The following is a 21,659-nucleotide window of genomic DNA, read 5'->3' as shown; positions in this document are numbered from 1 at the left end:
GATGGCGTCAACTTTTACGGGAACGCCTTTACGGGAACGCCTTTCTCCCGCTCACGGGACTGAAGACGAAGAGTCACACGCCAGGGAGAAAACACCATCGTTGGTGGGCAGGTTCAGAACTACCTCCGCAGCTCCAAAACTCGCCCCAAGTGTTATCAGGGGTGGTTTCTGTGGTTTTGTTCCCAGACTTTTATTTTCTCCCTTCTCTCCTCTTCTCCCCTCTCCCCCTTTTTGGTGTGCAATAAACCACAAACCGCTGTTAACTTGGGGGCAGGAACCTGTCCCATTGTATCCACGCAGGCCCCCGGCTGGGGCACTGGAGCTGAGCCACGGAGGTGTTTTCGCTGTGCTTGGATCTGGCGCCAGCCAGGCCACAAAGCTGCGGAAGGGCATCGAGGTCTGCGGGGAGCCAGCTCTGCATCTTAGATCCAGGCAAGGCGCGGCGTCCGTTCCTTGGTGTGGCGCACTGGGTGCTGCCGAGCCTTTTTGCACAGCATTGGCATAAGCCTCCCCCTGAGGTTACGAGGGGGTTCTCTGCAGGAACCATGGATCTTGAGCCTTCCCTCTTCCCTCTTCACGTTGGGTGGGGGCCGCTGTTGGTTCAGCTTCATTTTTTCTTTGGAAACCAGCTACATTTCCGAACAAAACCTGGAAGCATCCATGGATGGATTTTACAGACTTTAGCGAAGGCAGAGACTCTCTGGGTCAAATTCTACCTGGTTTTTGTTTTTGTTTTTTCCACGACTGTGCCTTGAAGCATCCAAAGGAAACACAATGCGTTTCTCAGTGGATTCTAGTGCCCTTTTGAAGGGGCACCAGGTGCGACCAGCAGAAATATGCCCCCTCAGCTTTTCTCCCCTGCTCCGCCAACCCGTTTTTCCTTGCCACCTCATTCACACGTGCAGATCCTTCCCTCACTCCTCTCCTGGGACGAAGGCCATTCAGAAAGGCTTTGGGCTGTTTGCACGGCGTTTCCAGGACGATGGTCGCTGTGGTCCGGGTTTCATTTTGGCCCTTGCCGTGTGTGTGTGCGTGTGCCGGTGACTCGCCAAAATGCACCTCATTGGAGGTTAAAGAAAAAAAAAAAGCCAGTTTGGGAACTGTGGCCTTGGGCCAGCCGACGAACATCCGTCAGGGTGTTCAGCCTCTCCTCCTATTTATTCTCCTTTCCGTCTCACACGCGCAGCATCAACCTTCCAGCCTGTGTTCAGAAGAGGCTCTACTTGAAAGGCGGGAAGTCAGGGGTGCCTTTACGGTTTTGCAAGCAGACAACGTTCACCGGGTAGAAATCCTTGCCCCCGCCCCACATTTCCCTTTGTCCCCACTCGCAAAGCTGTTAAAAGCACCTGAGTCGACTTGAATGGCAGCCCCCTTTTTTTGAACCAAGCAGAATTTCAGGGTTGGTTTTAGTGGGCATCTTTGCTTGCAGCACAAGAGCAAGGAGTGCCCACCCGCCATGCCCCCTGCCAACCTTGCTGCTCGTTTTCCCGGGAAATGCAAAAGAAAGTGCCCTCCCCAGTGGTCTTCACTCCATTTCAACCAGGCGGATGCTCAGGACCCAGAGGGGCAGGCAAGGGGGTCCCCAGATGTAAACGGTTGGTGCCCACAAAGACTTTCTCAGTGTTACTGTTTTGCTTTGTTGGGGGGGGGGCGTTGTTTGTGTTTGTTTTTTTGGTTTATCAGTTTGGACATAACAGCTTGTTTACTGTGTAAGCAAGGCTGGTGGAGGGACTCTGCTCACTCAGGAGGGAGACTTGTACAGAAATAAAACCGTAACTTGATGAACACCCGCTGCGTTTGTGCACGATTGTCTGTGGGTCTGGGGATTGCAGGTGAGAATCCCATCTGGTGGGGGGAGGGGTGAAGAAACCCTGGCCCCTCCTGAGCTATGGGGCTTGACTCCTGCTGGAATTGCCGCAGTCAGTAGGGTGGGCACCAGGATGGTGGGCCCGAGTCATTTTCTTGAAGGGGGGCTCGGCAGCAAGACCCCAGGATTCTTTCCGTTGTTGGGTGCAAAGGCTGGGTGCTGCGTTTCTGCAAAGGCACGTGGGGTCCCCGAATGGGGGGCTCGCTCTGCCTCAAGTACGGAGGGAGCTGCTCAAAACCCAAGCTGTGGGGTGGGGGGCAAGATCCCTTCTCCAGGACAGGCTGGCAGAAGAGATGACCCAGGACCTTTGGATGGGGGGACATTCCAAATTGCATCTTCCACTTTTGCACAACGGGAAAAAAGCATTAATAAAATCCTGTTGGTTGCTGTATGATGTTGTGTTATCTCCAGAGAAGCTGACTTTTTACCCTGCTTAATGATTGGGCTAATCGAAGCCACCGCAAAGCTCTGTTGTGCTCATGACATGCAGTTTGGCTCACTTACACAAGCTTTCAGATTTTCCCTTTTCTGGGATGTGCCCGATCCCTCCTTCCCCGCAGCACACAGTGGCCGAGTTAATTGCCTCTCTGGGTTACAAAAGGTCGACCAGCCTTGGTAGTAAGATTCTGGAGGAAAATGCAGCCCAGGGTCTGGTTTAATCATTTAAAAACTCACTTTGCCTGGGCAGAGGGTGCCCATAAGGTGTCCACATTCCCTCGCTCCCAAGCATTTAGCATGTGAACAATGACCTCTTTCTCCCCTGCTTTAGGAACAGGCAAAAAATGGTTTTGCAATCATGGGCCGCTTGGAATGTACGTGTCTTAGCAACATGTCCAGTCCTGTGAAAATGGACTGTGCTGCCAATTGCAGCCATGATAAGGAAGAGAGATTTGGCACCCAGGAAGTAAGCCATATTCCACTGCATCATTTCAGGTGGCTTTATTTCCACAGTCCTGCCTCTGCAAATGAGGCCTCTGGAATCTTTGGCATAAATAGAGTGTGATTTGCCATTCAGACCCTGGCATGTTGAAATTTTAGGTTTTGGAGGAGGAGGTAGTTCAAATGGAAACTCGTTTTTTAAACTTACCTATAAAATCATGATACGGTGTTTTTCTGTTTCAACAGGGGGTAGGGGAAGAGTAGAGGAAACTACAAGAATCGTAAAGGGCTGGAAACCAAAGGAGGGTGGGAAAATTTGAAATTCAGAGATTTAAAGGCGTTTTGTTAACTGTGTATAAGGCTGTGACAAGGCTTAATTACCCAAGTGATTGATGCTTCTGATGATTAATCCATAGATGGATCTGTTTTAGGCTAATCTCTTGATATGTCACTGTCATACCCCGGTCTCCAGGCCACAAATTGTAACTTTGACCTTAAACTTATTTTCAATACCCCTAAAAGACAAGTACTGCTGTTAGTAACCTTGTTGGCTCTGAATGGGATGAGAATTAACAAGTGATGACTTCAAACACCGAGTCTACGGTCCATGGCATATCCAGGGTAAGGAAAAAATGAGAAAAGGACACCACCACCCCCAGATATAAATGCTTGGAGGCCTCCTAAGACCAGGTTGGTCCCTGTTCTTTCTATCTGAAGCACTTGGCAACTCAGCATTGGTTTGCCTGTGTGATCCTTCATGCCTCTTGCACCGCACTTAGCAGGAATCTACCCTGCACAAAAGCGCAACTATTTTCCACCACCGCTTCGGGCATCCCACGCAACATGGCAAAACAGGAAGACAAGAGGCCACTTCGAGAGCCTTTTGCTTATTCAGAGGCCCCAGACCAGCTTGGCAGTGCTGTGTCTTTAAGAGCCCCGTAGTCCATGCCAGGGCTCTGACCTCGGAGTCCTCAGCTGAGTTGGATTAAGGCGCTGGGGGGCCGGGTGGCTTTAATGCTTGCAGATTCTTTTATTTCCTAGCAGCTTACCAAGTCCCCTTGTCCCAAGACTCTGTGTGCCAGGGATGGGCTGTGGTCTTGAAAGCAAGAACAGGGCCTTTTGGTTGAATTAACCCATCGCCTTCTCCTAAGCGGGAGAAGACCATCAATCTGCGGGGCCCGTCTCAACATCTGGGCATCCTTAAGCGAAGAGGAGAACTTCTCGTCCATGCGGTGAAGGTCAGAAGGTTCCTGGAAGAGGTGCCCCTGAAGAAAGCCGGATGCCACAGGAGGGGGGGACATGTGGCGGCCCCAGGCAGACAGGAATCCTGTCCACATATCCCCCACCCTCCTTCCTGGTCATGAAGGACTTCACCGAGGTCATCTTTCGCCCAGAGGCACAGAATCAAAGCCAGGTATATACAGAAAGGCTGTTTTGATGCTATGGGCTCAATTTCTCTATCGAACGGGGACCAGGGATGTCCATAGTCCCACCCTTTTTTATGTGTGTTGCATGGTGGTGGCCACCATCTTGACTTCGTTTGACCTCCTGTGGACCCCCTGTCAGGAAGAGCTCCCAAAAATTTTGCCTAACCACTTCCCCAATTGGAAAAAAGCCTTTTAAAGGCCGTGCTGGTTTATAAAGCCACGCACACAGCTCCTTTTTCCCCCCTGGTTTCAGTCGCCCATGACCTGACTTCCTGGGTCTCTGGAAGTCACACTTTTGAGGGAATGCACATACCTGGAGAGGCAGGGGCCTTGTGGTGCACAAGCCGCAAGGCTGCACATCATTACAAGCCAGCTTCCTTTTGAAAGGGCTGCTTAGGACCCTAGGGCGTTTAAAAGAAATGTTTTCCTTGCAGATTTTTATCCAGGCAGAGACTACGCTAAGGTTTCTATTCCTAGCTGGAAAGTTCATGTGATGGCAATGAGGAGATTAAGATGGTGGTATATATGCTCATAAACTTTTTAACAGCGCACTGGGCAAATGCTGCCCTTGTTCAGCGCAGAAATTGACCAGGTTTGTGCCATCTTAGAGAAGGAGTTGGAGATGGCTGTCATAAGGCAGGGCAAGGGGAGACTAAAATATTTGGGGAGGAGGCCAGATGCTGCAGCACCGGCCCCTGGGGCACACGTGAGGTTCAGCCTGGAAGAGCTGCTTAGACTGGTGGGGGGCAGTGATCAGGGTCCCAACCTCAGGTCTAGATTCTGATCTTGGGGCTTTTGGTCCGATGCCATAATTGCGACATGGACAGAAATCCTACTAGCCCACCTTGCTTTTTTCAATAATGTTATTAAGAATTATGTTAAATGGATAAAACTACTGTAGCACCAACACCTAATAGAATAATACATTGATAAAAGAAAAAAAATATTAAAGAAGTGCAGGAAAAGATCCCTCCCCCAAAACAGGAAAAAAGGAAACGAGGAAGAGGAAGAAGAAACAACTTCCCCCTTCATCCCCAGCAAGTATATTCAATATTAACAACTTATCAGTCTCTTAAAATACAACCAAATGCATCTTCATTCCATACCTCACCCCATTTCCTACTAGCCCACGTTGCAAGGTGATGCTACAAGCATTATTATACACCGGAATGTGTCCAGCTGGCCATCAGTCCTGCAACACTATTGATTTGACGAACTCCTGGTTTCTGCACGTAGAGATATTGCTGCTTGCAACAGATCTTTACCCCTCCTGGGCTGAGTTAACCGAAAAAGAGTTTGCTTGCTCCAGAGATGACTCCTGCAGAAAGCCAGTGATCCCATTGTCAAAGAATGTAGGAGGGGATCCAGCACGTCCTCTCTCTGTTGTTGTGGCTTGAGGAATATCAGTCTACCCAACTTAGAGAAGAGGGCGGAAGGGGGTTTGATCAGCCCCAGCCCCTGTTTTCTGGAGAAAAACGGATTTTCTGGCTTTGCAATCAGAGATTCCAAACTTTTAACCCCACGTCCTGCAAAAGGCTTCGGGCTGTGTTTTTGTTCTGGCATCCTCAGCTGCTTTGCAAGTTTTTATTTACATTTTGTGGGCTGTTCAGTCTGTCCGACAAACCTTATTATTTGGAGCTGTAAAGAGACAGTCCTCCTTCTGCTCCAGGATGATGTTTGCTTGCAAGGAAAACGTAGGATTACCTAAAAGGGAGAGGGGACTGTAGGAGACCCAAAAGGTTTACAATGCCCCATTATTTATGCCCCAGGAAACTGCCATGTTGTCTTTGCCACCAAACCTGCTGACGGAATTCTCCAACCCCGTGTTCGAGGAGGACAGCGAGGCACTGGGCCAGAATCGGCTGGAGAATGAGAACGGGAGCGGTGCCAAACTCTCTGCCAATGGATTTGGTATCAAGCGGGTCGATGTTGTAGAGGGGCATAAATACAGAGTCCCACAGTACAAGCAGAACAAGAAGAGCAAGTTTGGTGTAGTGGTGAAGGGGCTGGACTAGAAACCAGGAGACTCTGAGTTCGAGTCTCCCTTAGCCCAGCCCACCCCACAGGGCAGTCGCTGTAAGGAAAATAGAGTACAGTGTATGCTGCCTTGAGCTGTACGAAACAAGGATGCAATATAAATCTCTTGATCATAATAACAAAGAGGTGATGTGCTGGTGCAGTCACATACCGCTTTCGGGGTCCCTTCTCACTTTTCTATTTTACCAGCTTTCCCCAGCTTGGTGCTTTCCAGGTGGGATGGATGCCAACTTCCATCAGTCCAAGCCAGCAGGATTTGGGGCCACGCCGCCCAGGGGGATTGTGGGAATTGGTCCAAGTGGCTTGGAAAGATGGGAGGTGAAGTCCAGCTGCCTTGAAGACCTCAAGTGAGGGGAGGCTGGATCCTGGGATGGCAGTTCACACAGGCCGCAAAATGGCTGGCATTCATTACCGTGAGCTATGGGGAGTCTTGAGTTGGAACTGTCAAAAGAAGGAAGGAAGGGAGGGAGGGAGGAAGGGAGGGAGGGAGGAAAAGTCTCCCAGTCCAGCAAGACTTTGTTCTATCTCTTGGCTGGATTTCTGTAGCTATTGAGAGCAGCCAGAGGTTGCCCATGTAAAAAGCCTTCTGCGCCAGTCCTCCAGTGGTCCTCCTTGGGGCTATCACAGGAGGTCATCTGAACAGCCGGGGAGGGCGTGGGGGTCAATCTCATGCTTAGGGGTACGGTGACCGCCAGCCTCTTCTCCACCTGCAGCCCAGCAAGTGCAAGAGGCAGCCAGCCAGAAATTCAAGCCAGACTGCAAATTTTCCTGGCTCTGCGTGGCCGTTCTCAGCGTTTTGCTGCTTCTCCTCCTGGCCTTGCTGATCGGCATCCTAGTCACCTACCGTAAGTTCTGGATTGTGTGTGTGTGTGTGTGTGTGTGTGTGTGTGTGTGTAGGAACATTCCTGCACTGTAAGCCCAGCCAATATGGGCTTGCTCTGGGGAAAGCTGGTGATGCCCGCCATGATGTCTCCCTGAAGCATGGCTGGCTACAAAGGCAGGGAGGGGATCTGGGCTGGGTCTGTACCTTGCTCCTTTCTTGCTCCCCTCACCCTGAAGGTCATGTGCTTAAAATGAAAGAAGCCAGCGCCCTTGAGCACATCCTGAGCAGAGCAAAGGGGCCAAGCTCACCGGCTTTCCCCATAAAAGGCCAGTTCTCTCCCTGTCAGCAGCTACATGGAAAGACATCCCTCAGACCTTCTGATAGACCCCAGTCTTGGGAGATACATCTTTTCTCCACCCACAGATAGAGTCCTTACCTGTGTGTAGGCTCTAAGCCAGTGTTTCTCAACCTTGGCAACTTTAAGATGTGTGGACTTCAACGCCCAGAAGTCCCCAGCCAGCCAGCTAGGCTGGGGAATTCTGGGAGTTGAAGTCCACACATCTTAAAGTTGCCAAGGTTGAGAAATGCTGCTCTACGTTATGGACCTGTTGCCTTCCCATTAGCAAACTGCATCTTGTCTTTTTCCATTAGCCACCCCAGCTGAAGTGGGTGGGAAGTGAGCTGAAGGCACTGACTTTTTTGCCTGCTGAACCTTCTGGGCCATTGGAACAGAGATAGCGAGTCCGTCTTGCACCACCGCTCCCTCCTGTCCCTGGAGATCAGATTACTGGGTGAATGGGGCTCCCCTGCTGCCCCCTTACCTAAAATCCTACCACCCCAAATGCCAGGCTCCTGTTTGGGGGTGGTGGGGTGTGAAAAGAGGAACTGTGATTGGTCTGGCGGAGGGTGGATTTCTTGGCAGGCGCATGGCTCACTATTATTAATTCTCTCTGAAGGCTTAAGCCCCAGGCATTACTTCTTGCTCTTTGATTAAATTTTTTTAAAGGCATATTTACAGGAGTCTTGTAAAGGAAGCAGGCTGAAAGAGGCAGGGAGGGATGAGGGGTGGAGCTTTTGAGACCAAATCTTTCTCATTTTGGTATCTTTATTCTTTTTCCTCTTCAATTTCTCTTTCTCTCTCACTTTGTTTTTTTCCCTGGAGGCAGAGCTCAAATCCCCCCCTCCGATTAAGCCCTCTCTTGGGACTTCCACCAGGCACACCGTCACCCATGCCACCTTCCCTTCCATCAGGAGGACTTCCTGGAGCCCCATCTCCACTGCTTCTCCACCCCAAGGAGCGCTGCAGGGAACCACAAAGCCAGGGCCCCGTGAGTACTGGTTGCTGCTGAGGCTGTATCTCTAACCTGGTTTCCCTGACCTGGGGTCCTCTGAAGGGCCTCTAACTCCCGTAATTCCCACCCAGCCTGGCCAATGCTGGGAACTGCAGTCCCAGAGTTGGAGAACACCAGGAAAGATACTGACATTGTGTGAGACTGCTCTCTACCCCATCCAGATGTGAAATACAGAGGCAGAAGAGCTGTGTCCCCACAGTGCCTTTCGTTGCAAACATCCCAACCCCATTCACAACATGCCCTTGGCTTTTTTTCAGAAAGTTTGTCTGGCTTGTCCTCACAGGCCATGCTGGTGGAGGATGGAGGTTGCACCCTCCCATCTCTGGAAGAGATGAGGTTGGGGAGGCTGCTGTAACCATGTCACCAGCCTTCCTCTGTCTTCTTCAGTGGAATCACACCCGGCTGCTCTGTTTAACCATTGGCTTCTCTTTGCATGCCTAAACTGGTTGTTTCATTCCTGACCTTCTCTTGTAGCGTGTGGGGGAAGACTTGGGGGCCCTGAAGGCTCCTTCACCTCCCCCAACTATCCAGATCCCTACCCACCTAACATCCTCTGCCGATGGCACATCCAGGTGAAGGTGGGGATGGTGATTCAGCTGCAAGTGGAAGCCCTGGATGTGGAGGCCTCTGACCTGTGTTTCTATGACCGGCTGGAGATCTACGAGGAGCCAGATACGACCTCCCTTTGGGACGGGAGTACCAGGTAGGTAGCACGCCGTCACCCTGGAGGAGGGAAGGCCTGGACCTCTCTGGGTGTGCATGTGTGTTTAGCTGCTATCTGGGGTCCTCCAGAAAGGTTGGAGTTTAGCTTCCTGAATTCTCCAGCCTGACAACTGAGACAAGTCAACGCCCAGAAAGACCCAGCCGTGTCGGAGAAGACTGCAAGAGGACCTGGGAACAAAGAGACCAGCCAGAGGCAGTGGATCAGGAGGAGGGGGGATTGGAGAGAAGGACAGAAGAGAGGTGGCCTCACACACGTCTTTTTTGGAAGGGGCAGCAAGGGAGAAAGGGCAGGATCTTTTCAGAATCCTAGGGGTGGAAGGGATCACGGGGGGCTTCTAGTCCAACCCCTTGCCCAGGGTAGGAATTATCAGATTGTCCCAGACAAATGGCTGTCCAACCTTTGTTTGAAAACTTCCAGTGAAGGAGCCTCCATGGCTCCAGAGCAGGCTGTTGCGCTGCTTAAGAGCCCTCACAGCCAGGAAATTCATCCTTTTTCAAGTCTGATCTCTCTGTATAGGTCTTCCACCCATCGGTCCTTGCCCTACCTTCAGGCATTACACATCCACCCCCTCTTCCCTGGGACAGCCCTTCGAGTATCGGGGAATCTGCTATCATGTCTCCTCCTAGCTTTCTTTTCTTGGGGGTAAACATTCCCACTTCTTTCAACAGTTCTTCTTAGGATTTCTGGAAGGAGGGCTAAGGGTGGTGGAATGGGAAGCCCCAGGAGATACAGGAGGGAAGGGTAGGCAGGTTGGAGAGAAGAGAAGCAGCAGCCAGTGGTGACTTTGCAGGTGAGGACAGGAGACTGCTAGATCTGAGGGCAAACAGGAAGTCCCAGCAGGCTTTCAGGAAAGCTGTTCATGATCAGAGCAATCAAGGGCATGATTCGGGAAGCAGATTGTCGGGCAGAAGTAAGAAACTAATGCAAGAGAACAAGAAGGAAAGAGAGGGAAACAGCACGGTGTCAGGAATTGCCTACCCAGTTCATGTTGATGGGATAATCAGCAAAACCTGAAGGGTGCGCTGGTTTGCAAATTCATAAGGAGACTTTCTCGTAGCTGTTGGAGAGCCAGGGTGGGGTAGCAGTAAAGGTGCTGGACTAAGAAAAGGGAGACTGGGGTTCTAGTCCTTCTTCAGGCGTGGAAGCCAGCTGGAGGGCATTGAACAAGTCACTGTCTCTCAGCCATAAACAGCACTAGGTACTGTGACAAGCTGGCTGAAGAACAAACCTCTTGTCGTATTGGGTATTAAGAGCTTCACTGTTGAACTGGGCAAGAGCAGTGCAGATAAGCAGATCCTGTAACCATGCAGGACAGACATCAAGAAAAAGATTGATTCTTGCCTGAGGATTGGTCCCTCTGGTGGTCGCATCTGGGAATGTTCGTTTACTTCTTCATTGACTGGTACATTCATTTTATTTCTGTCCTGTCCGATCCACCAAGACCCACTCAAGTTCTACAAAAGAGTAGTCAGGAACGAGCAGGCGGCAGCTAACAAAATTCGGTGTCCGTCGTTTCGGGTGGCATGCCTTCATCTTTCCAGTGTCAATACTTTTCTCCATTTCTGTTTCAAACCTGGTAAATCCCTTCGGAAGGATAGTTTTTAGTTGGTAAAAAAACCCGCTCCTTACCTTCTCTTGTTAACAAATACCTTGAAATGACTACTGGTCAAATGCAACATTTCGCCCACTTTGGTGCTTCCTTCTTCAGTCCGGAAATCTCACTGTAATTCCTAGCTGAGAATATTTGGTGGAACGACCTGAAATAAGGAAAAGCAAAATGTTTGCAAGTGAATTCAAGCAAAACAGCATCATAAAACAGCATCATATTACCCTGGGATTCTAACGCTGTTATTATGAAGAGTTAGGGTCTATATCCTGCCATCTTTGGGCAAGTTACAATAAACCCATTTCCTGGCTATATTGACCCGGATGGATCATGACGTCTCTTGGCTGCTATTTGTATTTAATGCCCTTTTTGTATTGTGTTTTAACTGTTCTAACTGTTTGTATGATTATTCGCCGCCCAGTCACTGATTTGAGATGGGCGGCTATACAAATTGAATAAATAAATAAAGCCAAACGTATTTAAAATTAGTTAAATTTTAGGTACTGTTGAAAAGGGTCCTCCTTTCGCAGCCAGTTCAACACAAGCCATTCCTCATTGTTATCTGGAATGTTATTTATTTATTTATAAAACTTATATCACCACCTATCTTACACCCAAGAACAGTGTTTCTCAATGTTGGCAGCTTGAAGGTGTGTGGACTTCAACTCCCAGAATTCTTGCTGGCTGGGGGATTCTGGGAGTTGAAGTCCACACACCTTCAAGCTGCCAACGTTGAGAAACACTGCCCAAGGACTCCAGGCGACTCACAACAAGACCAATAAAACAGCAGTAAAACAATCCCATCACCTGTACACAGGAGCATCACACTTCCCACCATGGCACCATAACACCCATCACTTCTCAAATGCTGGCTTGTTCCCCTCCCAGCAAAATGCTTGGGAGGAGAGCCAGGTCTTCACGCCCTTCCGGCAGGCTAAAAGCACAGATGCCCTCCAGATCTCAAGTGGGAGGCTGTCTCAAAGGGTCGGGGCTGCTACAGAGAGGGCATGCCACCTGTAGAGAGTCAGGAAGACAACCCTGATGGAGATAAGCAGGAGCCGTTGCCTAGGCCAAAGGGGCCGAAGCATTTTTTAAGGCCAGAATGTCCAGATAACATTCAGAAGTGGCTCAGACAGAGGCTTCCTTAATTCACTGGAGTATAAGGAAGAGGAGGAAATAAAGCACAATCGGAGCTGCAAGGTTCTGTTATTGTAGCCAATTTCAGTAAAAGTAGTTTTAGCCTTCCTGTGGAGTTGATTTCCTGAACTGGTCTACCCAGTGGGGCTGACACCACCAGACTGTCAGAATGGAATTGCCACTGGTTATTCGCTAAAATCAGCAGTGGGGTTTCATTATGAAACAAACAGAAAGGAAACCCTCCCCTTCAGCTCCAGAAAGATGCCAGTTTTCCCTTTGCTCTTCACCCCCCACTTTCAGTGGAGACCTATTTTTGCACAGCTTTAATTGATCCATGCATTTTTATTTTATTTAATTAAAAACAAACGATTGCCTTTTATTATTTGCTGTTTGGATTATTGCTCCACAGAATAGAACCAGATTACTGAAATGCACTGAATAAATAGAACAAATGAAGCTGACTTTCAGCAGGAAGAGCAATACAGGTAGTCCTCGTTTAGCAACCTCATCTGGGACCCACAACTCAGTCAATAAGGGAAGCGTTCGCTAAGTGAAACCGCAATTGCGCGTATGATTTTACGTCAGCTTTCCTTTGCTTTACAGACCTGCAAAGGTCATAAATGTGAGGATTGGTCATAAAGTTACTTTTTATCGCTGTCACAACTTGAATGGTCGCTAAGTGAGGCAGTCACTAAATGAGGACCACCTGTGGAGGTCTCTCCAGGGAGAAGGGGGGATCCACAGCTCCTTGCTCCCTTGCTTACCTGGTGACTTTTGCAGGTACTGCGGCACTGTAGCCCCAGCAACGATCAACACCAACTCTAACCAAATGCAGGTTGTTTTTGTGTCCGATGATAACATTGCTCCCTCGGGGTTCACCGCCAGGTACCGGGCCATCCTACCCAGTGAAAGTAAGTGCCTGCTATTTCTGAAAAGGGGAGAAATTTCAGGTAGTGGGAGACTTGCTCTGTGTGGTTTGGGGTTCAGGTTTTTTTTAATATGGTATCCTGACTTTCTGTCCCTGAAGGGCACTTGGTCATGAAATCCAAAGCGGCTGAAACCATACAACTTCCAATGACATGTTTTGGAAAAGTGAACAATTGACAAGGCAGAAGAAGACAATATTTAAACCCATAGGTTCAATAGAACAGCCCAGTATGACCAGGGAGAAGGTTTCAGCTGATCTCTCTGCTTTTCAAGTAGGAAAAAGTAAAGGACGTATTTGATATATGGTTGGCCTCTTGGTTGAGTGTCCTGGAAGGAGAAATCCCATTGCTCAGTGGCGGTGGCTATAAAGGCACTGCCTCTTGTATTTCCACCCACTATTCAGACCTCTAAAGTGATGAGATGTGAAGATATAAAAAGGGTCTCCAAAGATGACCCCAAACACATTTTGACATCCTTGAGGTGTCCTTGTATGTTCAGCTGTCCAGCAAAACAGCAAAAGTTACCCTCCAACCCAACAGCTTGCCACCAGCTTTAAGAAGAGTTGCAGACTGTTGGGTATCAAATGCAACATGGCTGGGGATGGAGACTGGAGAAGAGGACGGGCCCAGCCACACGGCCTGCCCTCCAGACATAAGCTGCCAAAGAGCTGACTTACTTGCCTCAGAACAAAGACGAAGATTGTCCCTGTAAAAATGACAAAATGGGTAAATTGCCCTAATGTTTCCCAGAATGAACATTCACAATTATCCCAGCACTGATTTATTACTCACAGTCATGTGAATACATTGGCTAATTTTATTCTCCAAACATGGGAAAGTTCTCAATTGTTGAGGGACTCAAAAAGCCAGCTTGCTTGACAATTTCAAACTGGCTTAAAATCTTTTGAAACTAGATAGAATGAGGAGTGAGCCTTTATCATCACAAGAAACTACAGGATTGGTGTTTCTCTTCTTTCTCCTTCCCCTTCCCTTTCATCCCCTTGCAAAGCTACAATTCCCAAAGTAACTTGGAGAAGAAGGGAGCCAAGACAGTTACAACCCATTCCAAGGCAGTGTTAATCCAATCTGAACAGCTGGCTCCTTGATTTCCAGAAGTCTTTGTCTCTTCTAGAGAACTGCTCCTGGGATGAATTCTTCTGTGACCAGGGACTTTGCCTCCTGCCAGCCTTTGTGTGTGATGGCCACCAGGAATGCCAGGACAAGAGAGATGAATCCAATTGTAGCACCAAGCACACAGGTATGGCACACCCACAAGCAGGAAAAGCCCAAGATTACAGCCATCCAGGTTTTCTCCAGATGTCTCAGCCAAGCCATGTTGGCTGGAATTGTAGGAATTGCACCCCAGCCCATCTGGAGGAAGCAATGGGAATATGAGAACGAGCCCATGCGACAAGGATGAGGTAAGGCCAAAGAGTTGGCAAATGCCAGTAGTGTATTGGGAAGTTGAGCACCAGTGTTGGAGGACCAAACCTTTGCCTTGTCTAAAATGTAAGCATTTGAAGTCATTCAGGACTGCTCTGCGGGATCAGACCAAAGAGACATCCAATTCTGCATTGTGTTTCCCTTGAAACCGCAGATGTTTCTGGGAATGGAGTTTGGGCTACCATCAGGGCCATGAGGACCTTGAGAACATGGACTCTCATATGGGATGGCCATTTTCACATCTGCCCAAAACGGGGAAACGTTTTGCATAGAATGTGCATGTCCTAATTATATACATAAGTGCAAAACCAGAAATACTGTAATTCGGATGCAATATTTCTCACCCTAGTGGAAAAGATTGGCCAGATGTCTCAGCTATGAATGAAAGGTCACTTCGGTGGGTTTTAACTGCAACCTTTATATGTTTAGATCAGATATGGAGAAAAAGCCTTTAGGTCTTGCTTCACTGAGGTAGCCCTCTATGAAAAGACACACAGTCACCCTGACTTCTTGGAAGGGGTTTTGTGAGGGTGACTTGCCAGATGCCCAAAGCCATTGCTGGAATCCGGGTTAATCTCCTTTTGATGAAACCTTTGCAGTTTCTACCAAAGTTGTTACGAGTCTGCCTCACGTTAGGAGGAGAAGAGAGATTCAAGAAATGGGAAAAATAAAGAGACTGGAGGGCATGGCAGATGTAACCCTGTAATACGCCAGTACTATAAGCCCATGAAGTTCTTTCATGTTGGTTGTCTCTTTCCAGGTTGTGGTGGGACCTTGACCAGCTTGGAGGGACAGTTCTTCTCCCCAAACTACCCCAAACCATACCCACATCTACAGGTGAGTGAAGACCTTTGGGGGCCCAAGCTTGGCCCTTGGGATCCCATTTTGCCCCACAGGTCAGTGGATAATGCACCCCACCTTTCGGCTCCCGGCACTACTGCAGAAATGTGGCCCATCCCAGCACCCATTCCTGGGGAAGAATTGCACTTGGAGGACTGTGCAAAGCCATCGAAAGAGGAGAGACCCCGGCATTTTCCTAAAGGACAGCGGAAATGCCAATTGCCCTGAAAGCTGGGAGGCTGAGAGAGTTTGACTTGGAAATTTAAATCTTAGCCCTTAAAGGTGACAGAGTCCGAGAAGGGAAAGAGGAAAAGAAACAGCCACTACCCCCTTATCCAAGATCCAGGGGCCCAGAAAAAGCCAACAATTCTGTCCCTCTTGGATTAATTCTTCATGTTCACACCACTGTTCACCTAGCCAATGCACATTCAAAGAAATTGAGGGGACTGCTGGGAGAGAAGGTTTGGGACCCTCATCCAGGCTTTTACCCCCCTGTAAACACCACCATTTCTTGGCATGGAGCTCTCCATCCTGAGGCTGCATCTCTCAGCCCATCTCCTGGATCGTTTTTTTCCCTTCCAGATTTGTCTGTGGCATATCTCCGTGCCAGCAGGCCATGTGATCCAACTGCATTTTTACAACTTCAGCCTTGAGTCACAAGAGGACTGCAATTTTGACTTTGTGGAGGTGTATGACAGTGCGGCCATGGGGGCAAGCAGCATCATGGGTCGGTAAGGTGGAACCTTGCCCACCAACTCACCCGTGCTCCTGCATGGGATAACCCGGATGGGCTTGCTCACTCGTAAGGTGGCCCCGGGCTCTTGGTGGCCTGGCCCCTGCAGCAGCTGCCCCACATTGCCAGAACTAAGTGTGGCTTTCCTGTTCCCTGCAGATTCTGCAACTCCAACCCACCCCCGGTTTTGACTTCATCCCAACATGTCATGACGGTGCTGTTTGTGGCTGATGAGGAGATTGTGGATGACGGATTCGTTGCTGTCTATCGTGCCCACAATGTGACTGAAAGTAGGTAATGGTGGCTCCATTGAGGCTAAATGAGACACCTAGTCCCCCCTTGCCCACTTAAAAGTGGATAGACCTGGTCTAGAATTGGAAGCTAAGCAGTTTGGGCAGACAGCTGTCCTGGGAAATAAACCGAAAGAAAACAAATAAACAAAAATGCAGGAGGAAGAGAATGGCCAACCGCTTCTTACTCAAGTCAAGGGCCCCCATACCTTCTAACTGGGTTAAAATAAATGTTCATGCTGTAGTTTTCCCTCCATGATTAGCCTTTATCCTGCAGAAGGAAGTCAGACTGGGAACAGGAAAAGGGAATCGAAGATACACACACACAGACCCACCAGCCTCCTCCAGGTTTTCTTTTCTTGACTGTTGCAGAGATTTGGGGCAGGAGCAAATCTGTAGCTCAGCATTTTATTGGGGCATGGGTATTTATATTTATTTATGTGCTTATTTGGATGTAGATGGCTGCAACTCTGGGTGGCTAACCACAGATAAAAACACTATACAAATAACCACAACAATCCACCCAATGTACAAAACCTATAATGAACACCGTGGGTAGGAACCAATCTAATAAACTAAGAACACCCCAAGTGTACCAGGACAGGAGCTGGTAGTAGACCACTTGCAGGTGCTACTGCATCCCCAGCACTCTTGAATATTTCTCATGGAACCTCAAATGAAATACTTTTAAAGGTACAGAGAATCGATGGCCCAAACCTCACACTTTCTCTCCAAAGCTCTGTGTTCTTGCAGAGAGATAGTGGTTCCCATGAGAGAGATGCCATCAAAAAGAAAAGAAGAAAAATCAAAACATTTTGGCATCTACAGCAAAGGCCACATGGTCTTTCAAACTATTGCCTGAATTTAAAATTGGGTCATGAAATGACCTTAATGACATAAATAATCAGTATATTTTATTTAAAATTACAAGCGGGTACCAAGCATCTGTCAGGGCCTTTAAGAGGATCCTGGTGGGAAGTAGGGGGTGGGTAAGTTTGTTCCTTTCTGAGAAAAATTGGGCAGAATTGTCTATAGGTGGCCTCTTCTATTTCTGCAACAAAATGGACTAGGAGCTTGGCTTCTCTTAATCAGAGGCTGGCCATTGATGGTTCCACCATCTGCTTTGTCCCCAGCAGTGACACCCCATGTGCCGTCTTGCTTGAGCATTGTGCCACGTTGATTTTCCCCTTTCCTATCAGCACAGGAGACTCAGCCAAGAGACTTAGATTCTTCAGGTGGCCCAGCCAAGCAGAGACAGGCTGAACTTGATCCAGGTCTCATGAGAAACACTGTGGTCGCTTGTTCACAAGCTCTGTTCCTTGTGAGATGGAATACAGTTTTGGTTTCTTGATTCCTGTAATTATTGTTCCTTTTTCCCAGGCAAAGTAAAAGGGCCTTCTGAGAAGGGAGAAACCCTTCTCCCACCCACAAGACTTGTGGGATTGTGTTTATATAAGCAGAAAGATGGTGAATCCATTAAATAATTGGAAGGAAGGAAGGAAGGAAGGAAGGAAGGAAGGAAGGAAGGAAGGAAGGAAGGAAGGAAGGAAGGAAGGAAGGAGGTGCAAAAGCTTTGTGCAGATGTTGCATAATCTCAAAAGGATAAAAACTCATCTCCAATTCTAAGCAGCCTTATGAAGCGATAGCACCATGTTATCTAACTTGCTTCCACACTGGGCATCACCCCAACATCCCTGTGGTGGTACAAAGCCTTTATTGTACATTATCAAAGGGATAGCTGAACAACACAATAAAATATTACAAGTCATTAACAAGGAAATAGCTTGAATCGGTGTCCTCTTTGGTCTTCTTGGAAGGCGTGGTGCATTTCCTTTGTTCCCTTTTTTTCAAAGCAATGCGCATGTGGACATCCTGTATAAACTATTAACCTAAGTGTTGGCAAGAAAGTCACAGCGCTCCTTCTTGACATGTTAAAGGTCTCGGCACATGGGCAGGTGATCTAGCTGGACAAAATGTTTATCCATCTGTAATCTGTTGCCTAGGATATGACTTTGTAAGATAAAAAGATTAATTTTTAACTTTTACCAGTGGCCTCTTAGCTTGCAGGCGAGGTTCTAAACAGTTAATGAATCACTCCTGTAGGCTGGGAGGTGGCAGTTGGCCCTTGCAGGACCTCAGCTGAGATTAAGGTGGTGGCAGTGTGACGTCAAAGAATCCATGACTTCAAATCAATGAATCTAAGTAAAGGACAAACACTCGTGAAGTGTTTCCTGGCCGTGCTGGGCTGAAGGATTGTGCTAATGCCACGCTTGGTGCCTGCTCTGTCTGCCGTGCATTTTTCCAGTGGCCCTGATTTTTTCAGGTGAAGAACTGAGGTGGCTAGCTTAGAGCAAGACAAGAGAATTATCTGGATTTGTTCTCCAGATTGTCTGGGAATCTCTGACCTCAACAGAGAAAGGCCAGAAATACAGCGTGAGTGGAATAGACAAGCTGCTCTTCACCATCTTGAGAGCCCAGTGAACATCTTACTCTAAATCCCACTCTCTTCTCTCTTCCCTGCCCATCACCCTGTGCAAGGAACATGTGGGCCTTTAGAGTTTGTCTGCAGAAATGGCGAGTGTGTGGCCCGGGAGCTGGTGTGCGACAGCTGGCGGAACTGCCCAGATGGAAGCGACGAATTCAACTGCACCAGCATCTCTTCCACGCCAGTGGGTGAGTCACAGTCCTCCCACGTGGACCCAGGTCCCTTCATTGGCCAATTTGCAGATCTGTGCGTGGCAACGTCCCCAGTTCGAACCTCACCTCTGATCTCAACTTACTGGGTGGCTCAATTACACTCTCTCCCTCATTTGCCCCCAGTGTCTTCCTTTCCCCTCTGGCCTTCACTTGGCTGGTCCCAAGCCTTGGATGCCTTCTCAGCGTTAAGAACCAAGACTTTGAGCAGAACCTAGAAACTAGCAGAAGGCACAGATCCCTAACAGGGGACCCCAAGGGTGAATTCTGGAAAACAACTTGGCTCCATTTTGCACAAACTGTCATTTTTAACACTCTTCAAGGGCAAATCCACTGAGACCGAGGGACAGGAATCTAAGCTGTGAGGAAGGCTTGGATGAGCAACCAAAGGGCTTCTTCAAAAGCTGGACAAGGACATGCCTGGCCACAATGGCTATTTGGAGATACTAAGAGAGATGTCCAATCCAGAAACATCTCATGTGCAAATGTACTTTTTTTGCCAGGGGAACAATCCCTTTCTTAAATGTTATTTTTTCCCATGCCCACACCTATTAAGCTTCAGTATTTCTGCCTCATCTGGATTAAGCTTAGGCTCTGTCATCATGCGTCCCAGGACTGGCCAACCACAACTGCCAAAAATAGAATCATAGAAACGTAGGGTTGGAAGGGACCTTGGAGGTCTTCTAGTCCAACCCCTAATAATAATATGGCCTTTCCTTCCATCCTGAGATAGGAACTCCTTCCTCAAACTATGTGCTTTAAAGCAGGCTTAACCCGCAAATCTCCTGCCCCAAACACAGACATCCTGTCACCACCACGTGTGTGGCCTGGCCCTCCTTCCTTTGCTTCATTGCTCCAAGCACAGAGCTTCTCATTTTCCCCTGAAAGAAGAGTGAAACTCAACAGTTTTGGATTGAGTTTTGGTTGCTCAACCAACAGCTCTTCCTGCATTGATTGAAAAATAGGACATTGCGTCTTCTGGACGGGGACATCCAGAAGACCCAGTCCTGTTGCCAACACCTAACCCTACCACCCTGGGTCGGGGAAAGCAAACCGTGTTGATGGATACATTCCTGTCCTCTCTGAAATGTTGTCTTCTCTCCCGCTGCTGACAGAAGCCTCCTGTGAACCCATAAAGGTAGAGATGTGCCAAGGTCTCAGCTACAATTCCACCTCCTTCCCCAACATCTGGCTGATGATCCCACATCAGCAGGGTGCTGAGGAGCTGCTTCAAGACTATATGGTGAGGCTGGTGGCAGAAAGAGGTTGGAAGGCAGGCAGAGAGATGGAAAGGGGGGAAAGAGGAATCCTTGGAAAGAGGCAGGAAGCATCCACAGAGGGGGTGTTGCGCTGGAGAGAAATTCAAAAGTTTCGTCCACATCAGCCCATGGACAAGTTATGCCTTCATAATTAATTTCTCATTGCATGAGTGGACATCAACAACTGGGTGGAATTTTCACGTTTTGCTGACAATACGTACATGAGAATGAGGTAGCAAGTGCTTCTACATAGCAGCTTTATACACCCGTAATCATAGCAACAGTTGTTTGGTCCAATTCAGACAAGTGCTCCAAAATCCATAGCTGGCAATACTTTTACTGAGAACAACCCAGCTGGTCCAAAGAGAACACCATCCTTTGAACTCAGCAGAGCCTTTCCTTGGGGCAAAATTGTAGGAAAAGGCGGGAGGGATGGGGAGGGAGAAAACCAGCCACTGAAAGCTCATCTCCAGCTAGATATTGTGGAATGTGTCGGCCCTTTGAGGTAGGCCAGATCAGGAAACAGACTACAAGTGGAACTATACTTATTGATATTGCGGGCAGCAGACTGTGGATCTGCTAGATCCGATTAAGGTGCAGCAGCAACAGGATACTTATGTGAGGGCTCGGATGGATGACCTCCAGGGAGACCAACAAATGCCTCCCTTCGTTAGTGGAGAGCGTGGTTGCATCCGTCCCTCAAGAGCATCGCCCAGCTGGTGATATGGGTAGAAACTAAGACACATACCAAGGGAATTCCTAAATTCCAGCCCCTGATGGAGAGCACCCACCTCTTTTTCAGATGCTGCGGGACCTGGCTTGCTACCCTCACCTGCGTTTGCTCCTCTGCAGCCTCTTTGTCCCCAAGTGCATCCCCGAAGGGGGCATCTTGCAGCCATGTCGCTCCGTGTGTCTGGGGGCAGAGGAGCGCTGCCGAGAGCCCCTAACCCGCTTGGATGTCCTGTGGCCCTTGAACTGCAACATCCTGCCTGACTCCACCAACCCTCTGCAGTGCTTCATTCCCTGAGGGGGGTCCCCCCCAATGCCCCACCCAGAGGTAGGCCTGTTGGAGGCAGCTGGTGGCCGAGGAGAGGTCCCCGTCCAGAAGAGCCTTTGATCTGTTCAGCTTGCAGCAAACAGTTGCTGGTCACTCCCCAAAAGCTCTCCAGGGAATCGATCCTAAAACCATCTGCACTGAATCTCCCTCTTGACTCTACTTCTATCTCTGTTATGGCTGAAATGATTCTAAGATAGAGGGATCCTTGATCCACCTGCGATCTATAGATAGAGAATATCTATCTATAGATTGCAAGTGGATCAAGGATCCCTCTATCCTAGAATCGTAGATCATGAAGCTGGAAGGGATCTTGAAGGCCATCTAACCCAACCTCCTGATCAGTACAGGATCCACTAGGCCGTCTCTGACAGATAACCATCCAGCTTCTCTTTGAAGACCTGCAGAACCCAACACTTCATAGGGAGCCTGTTCCAGTAGCTGATGGCTTGTACAATCAAAAACTTCCTTCTGATCCCAACTCCCAATGATTTTGCAGGCGTATCCGTGGTGTTTTATTGGCAAAAATGCTTCTAGGATGTTTTTCATCTTACCAGCCTAGCTCAAA

General features: G+C 48.7%; 1 protein-coding gene across 1 annotated transcript; it reads left to right on the top strand.

The window, feature by feature from the left end:
- Position 1: 1 nt before the first annotated feature.
- Positions 2 to 21,297, top strand: MFRP (membrane frizzled-related protein). Its single transcript, XM_063311024.1, has 16 exons — positions 2 to 99; positions 301 to 397; positions 1,430 to 1,570; positions 2,637 to 2,771; positions 3,898 to 3,984; positions 5,943 to 6,162; positions 6,924 to 7,055; positions 8,860 to 9,088; positions 12,633 to 12,763; positions 13,911 to 14,036; positions 14,982 to 15,058; positions 15,644 to 15,792; positions 15,954 to 16,084; positions 18,623 to 18,757; positions 19,894 to 20,021; positions 20,840 to 21,297. Exons 1-16 carry the CDS (start codon positions 2 to 4, stop codon positions 21,062 to 21,064), a joined length of 2,241 nt encoding a protein of 746 aa, XP_063167094.1. The 3' UTR covers positions 21,065 to 21,297.
- Positions 21,298 to 21,659: the final 362 nt, after the last annotated feature.

This window comes from Candoia aspera, chromosome 9, assembly GCF_035149785.1.
Source record: "Candoia aspera isolate rCanAsp1 chromosome 9, rCanAsp1.hap2, whole genome shotgun sequence".
NCBI lineage: Eukaryota > Metazoa > Chordata > Lepidosauria > Squamata > Boidae > Candoia > Candoia aspera.
The sequence above is the reverse complement of the archived record's forward strand: the minus strand, read 5'-3'. Positions and strand labels throughout refer to the sequence as shown.

Excerpts from the sequence above, each read along its gene's own strand:
- MFRP (XM_063311024.1), top strand. The coding sequence starts at position 2 with ATGGCGTCAACTTTTACGGGAACGCCTTTACGGGAACGCCTTTCTCCC. Across the intron at positions 3,985-5,942 it reads TTCTCGTCCATGCGGTGAAG|GAAACTGCCATGTTGTCTTT; the intron begins GTCAGAAGGTTC and ends TTTATGCCCCAG. Across the intron at positions 15,059-15,643 it reads AACCATACCCACATCTACAG|ATTTGTCTGTGGCATATCTC; the intron begins GTGAGTGAAGAC and ends TTTCCCTTCCAG.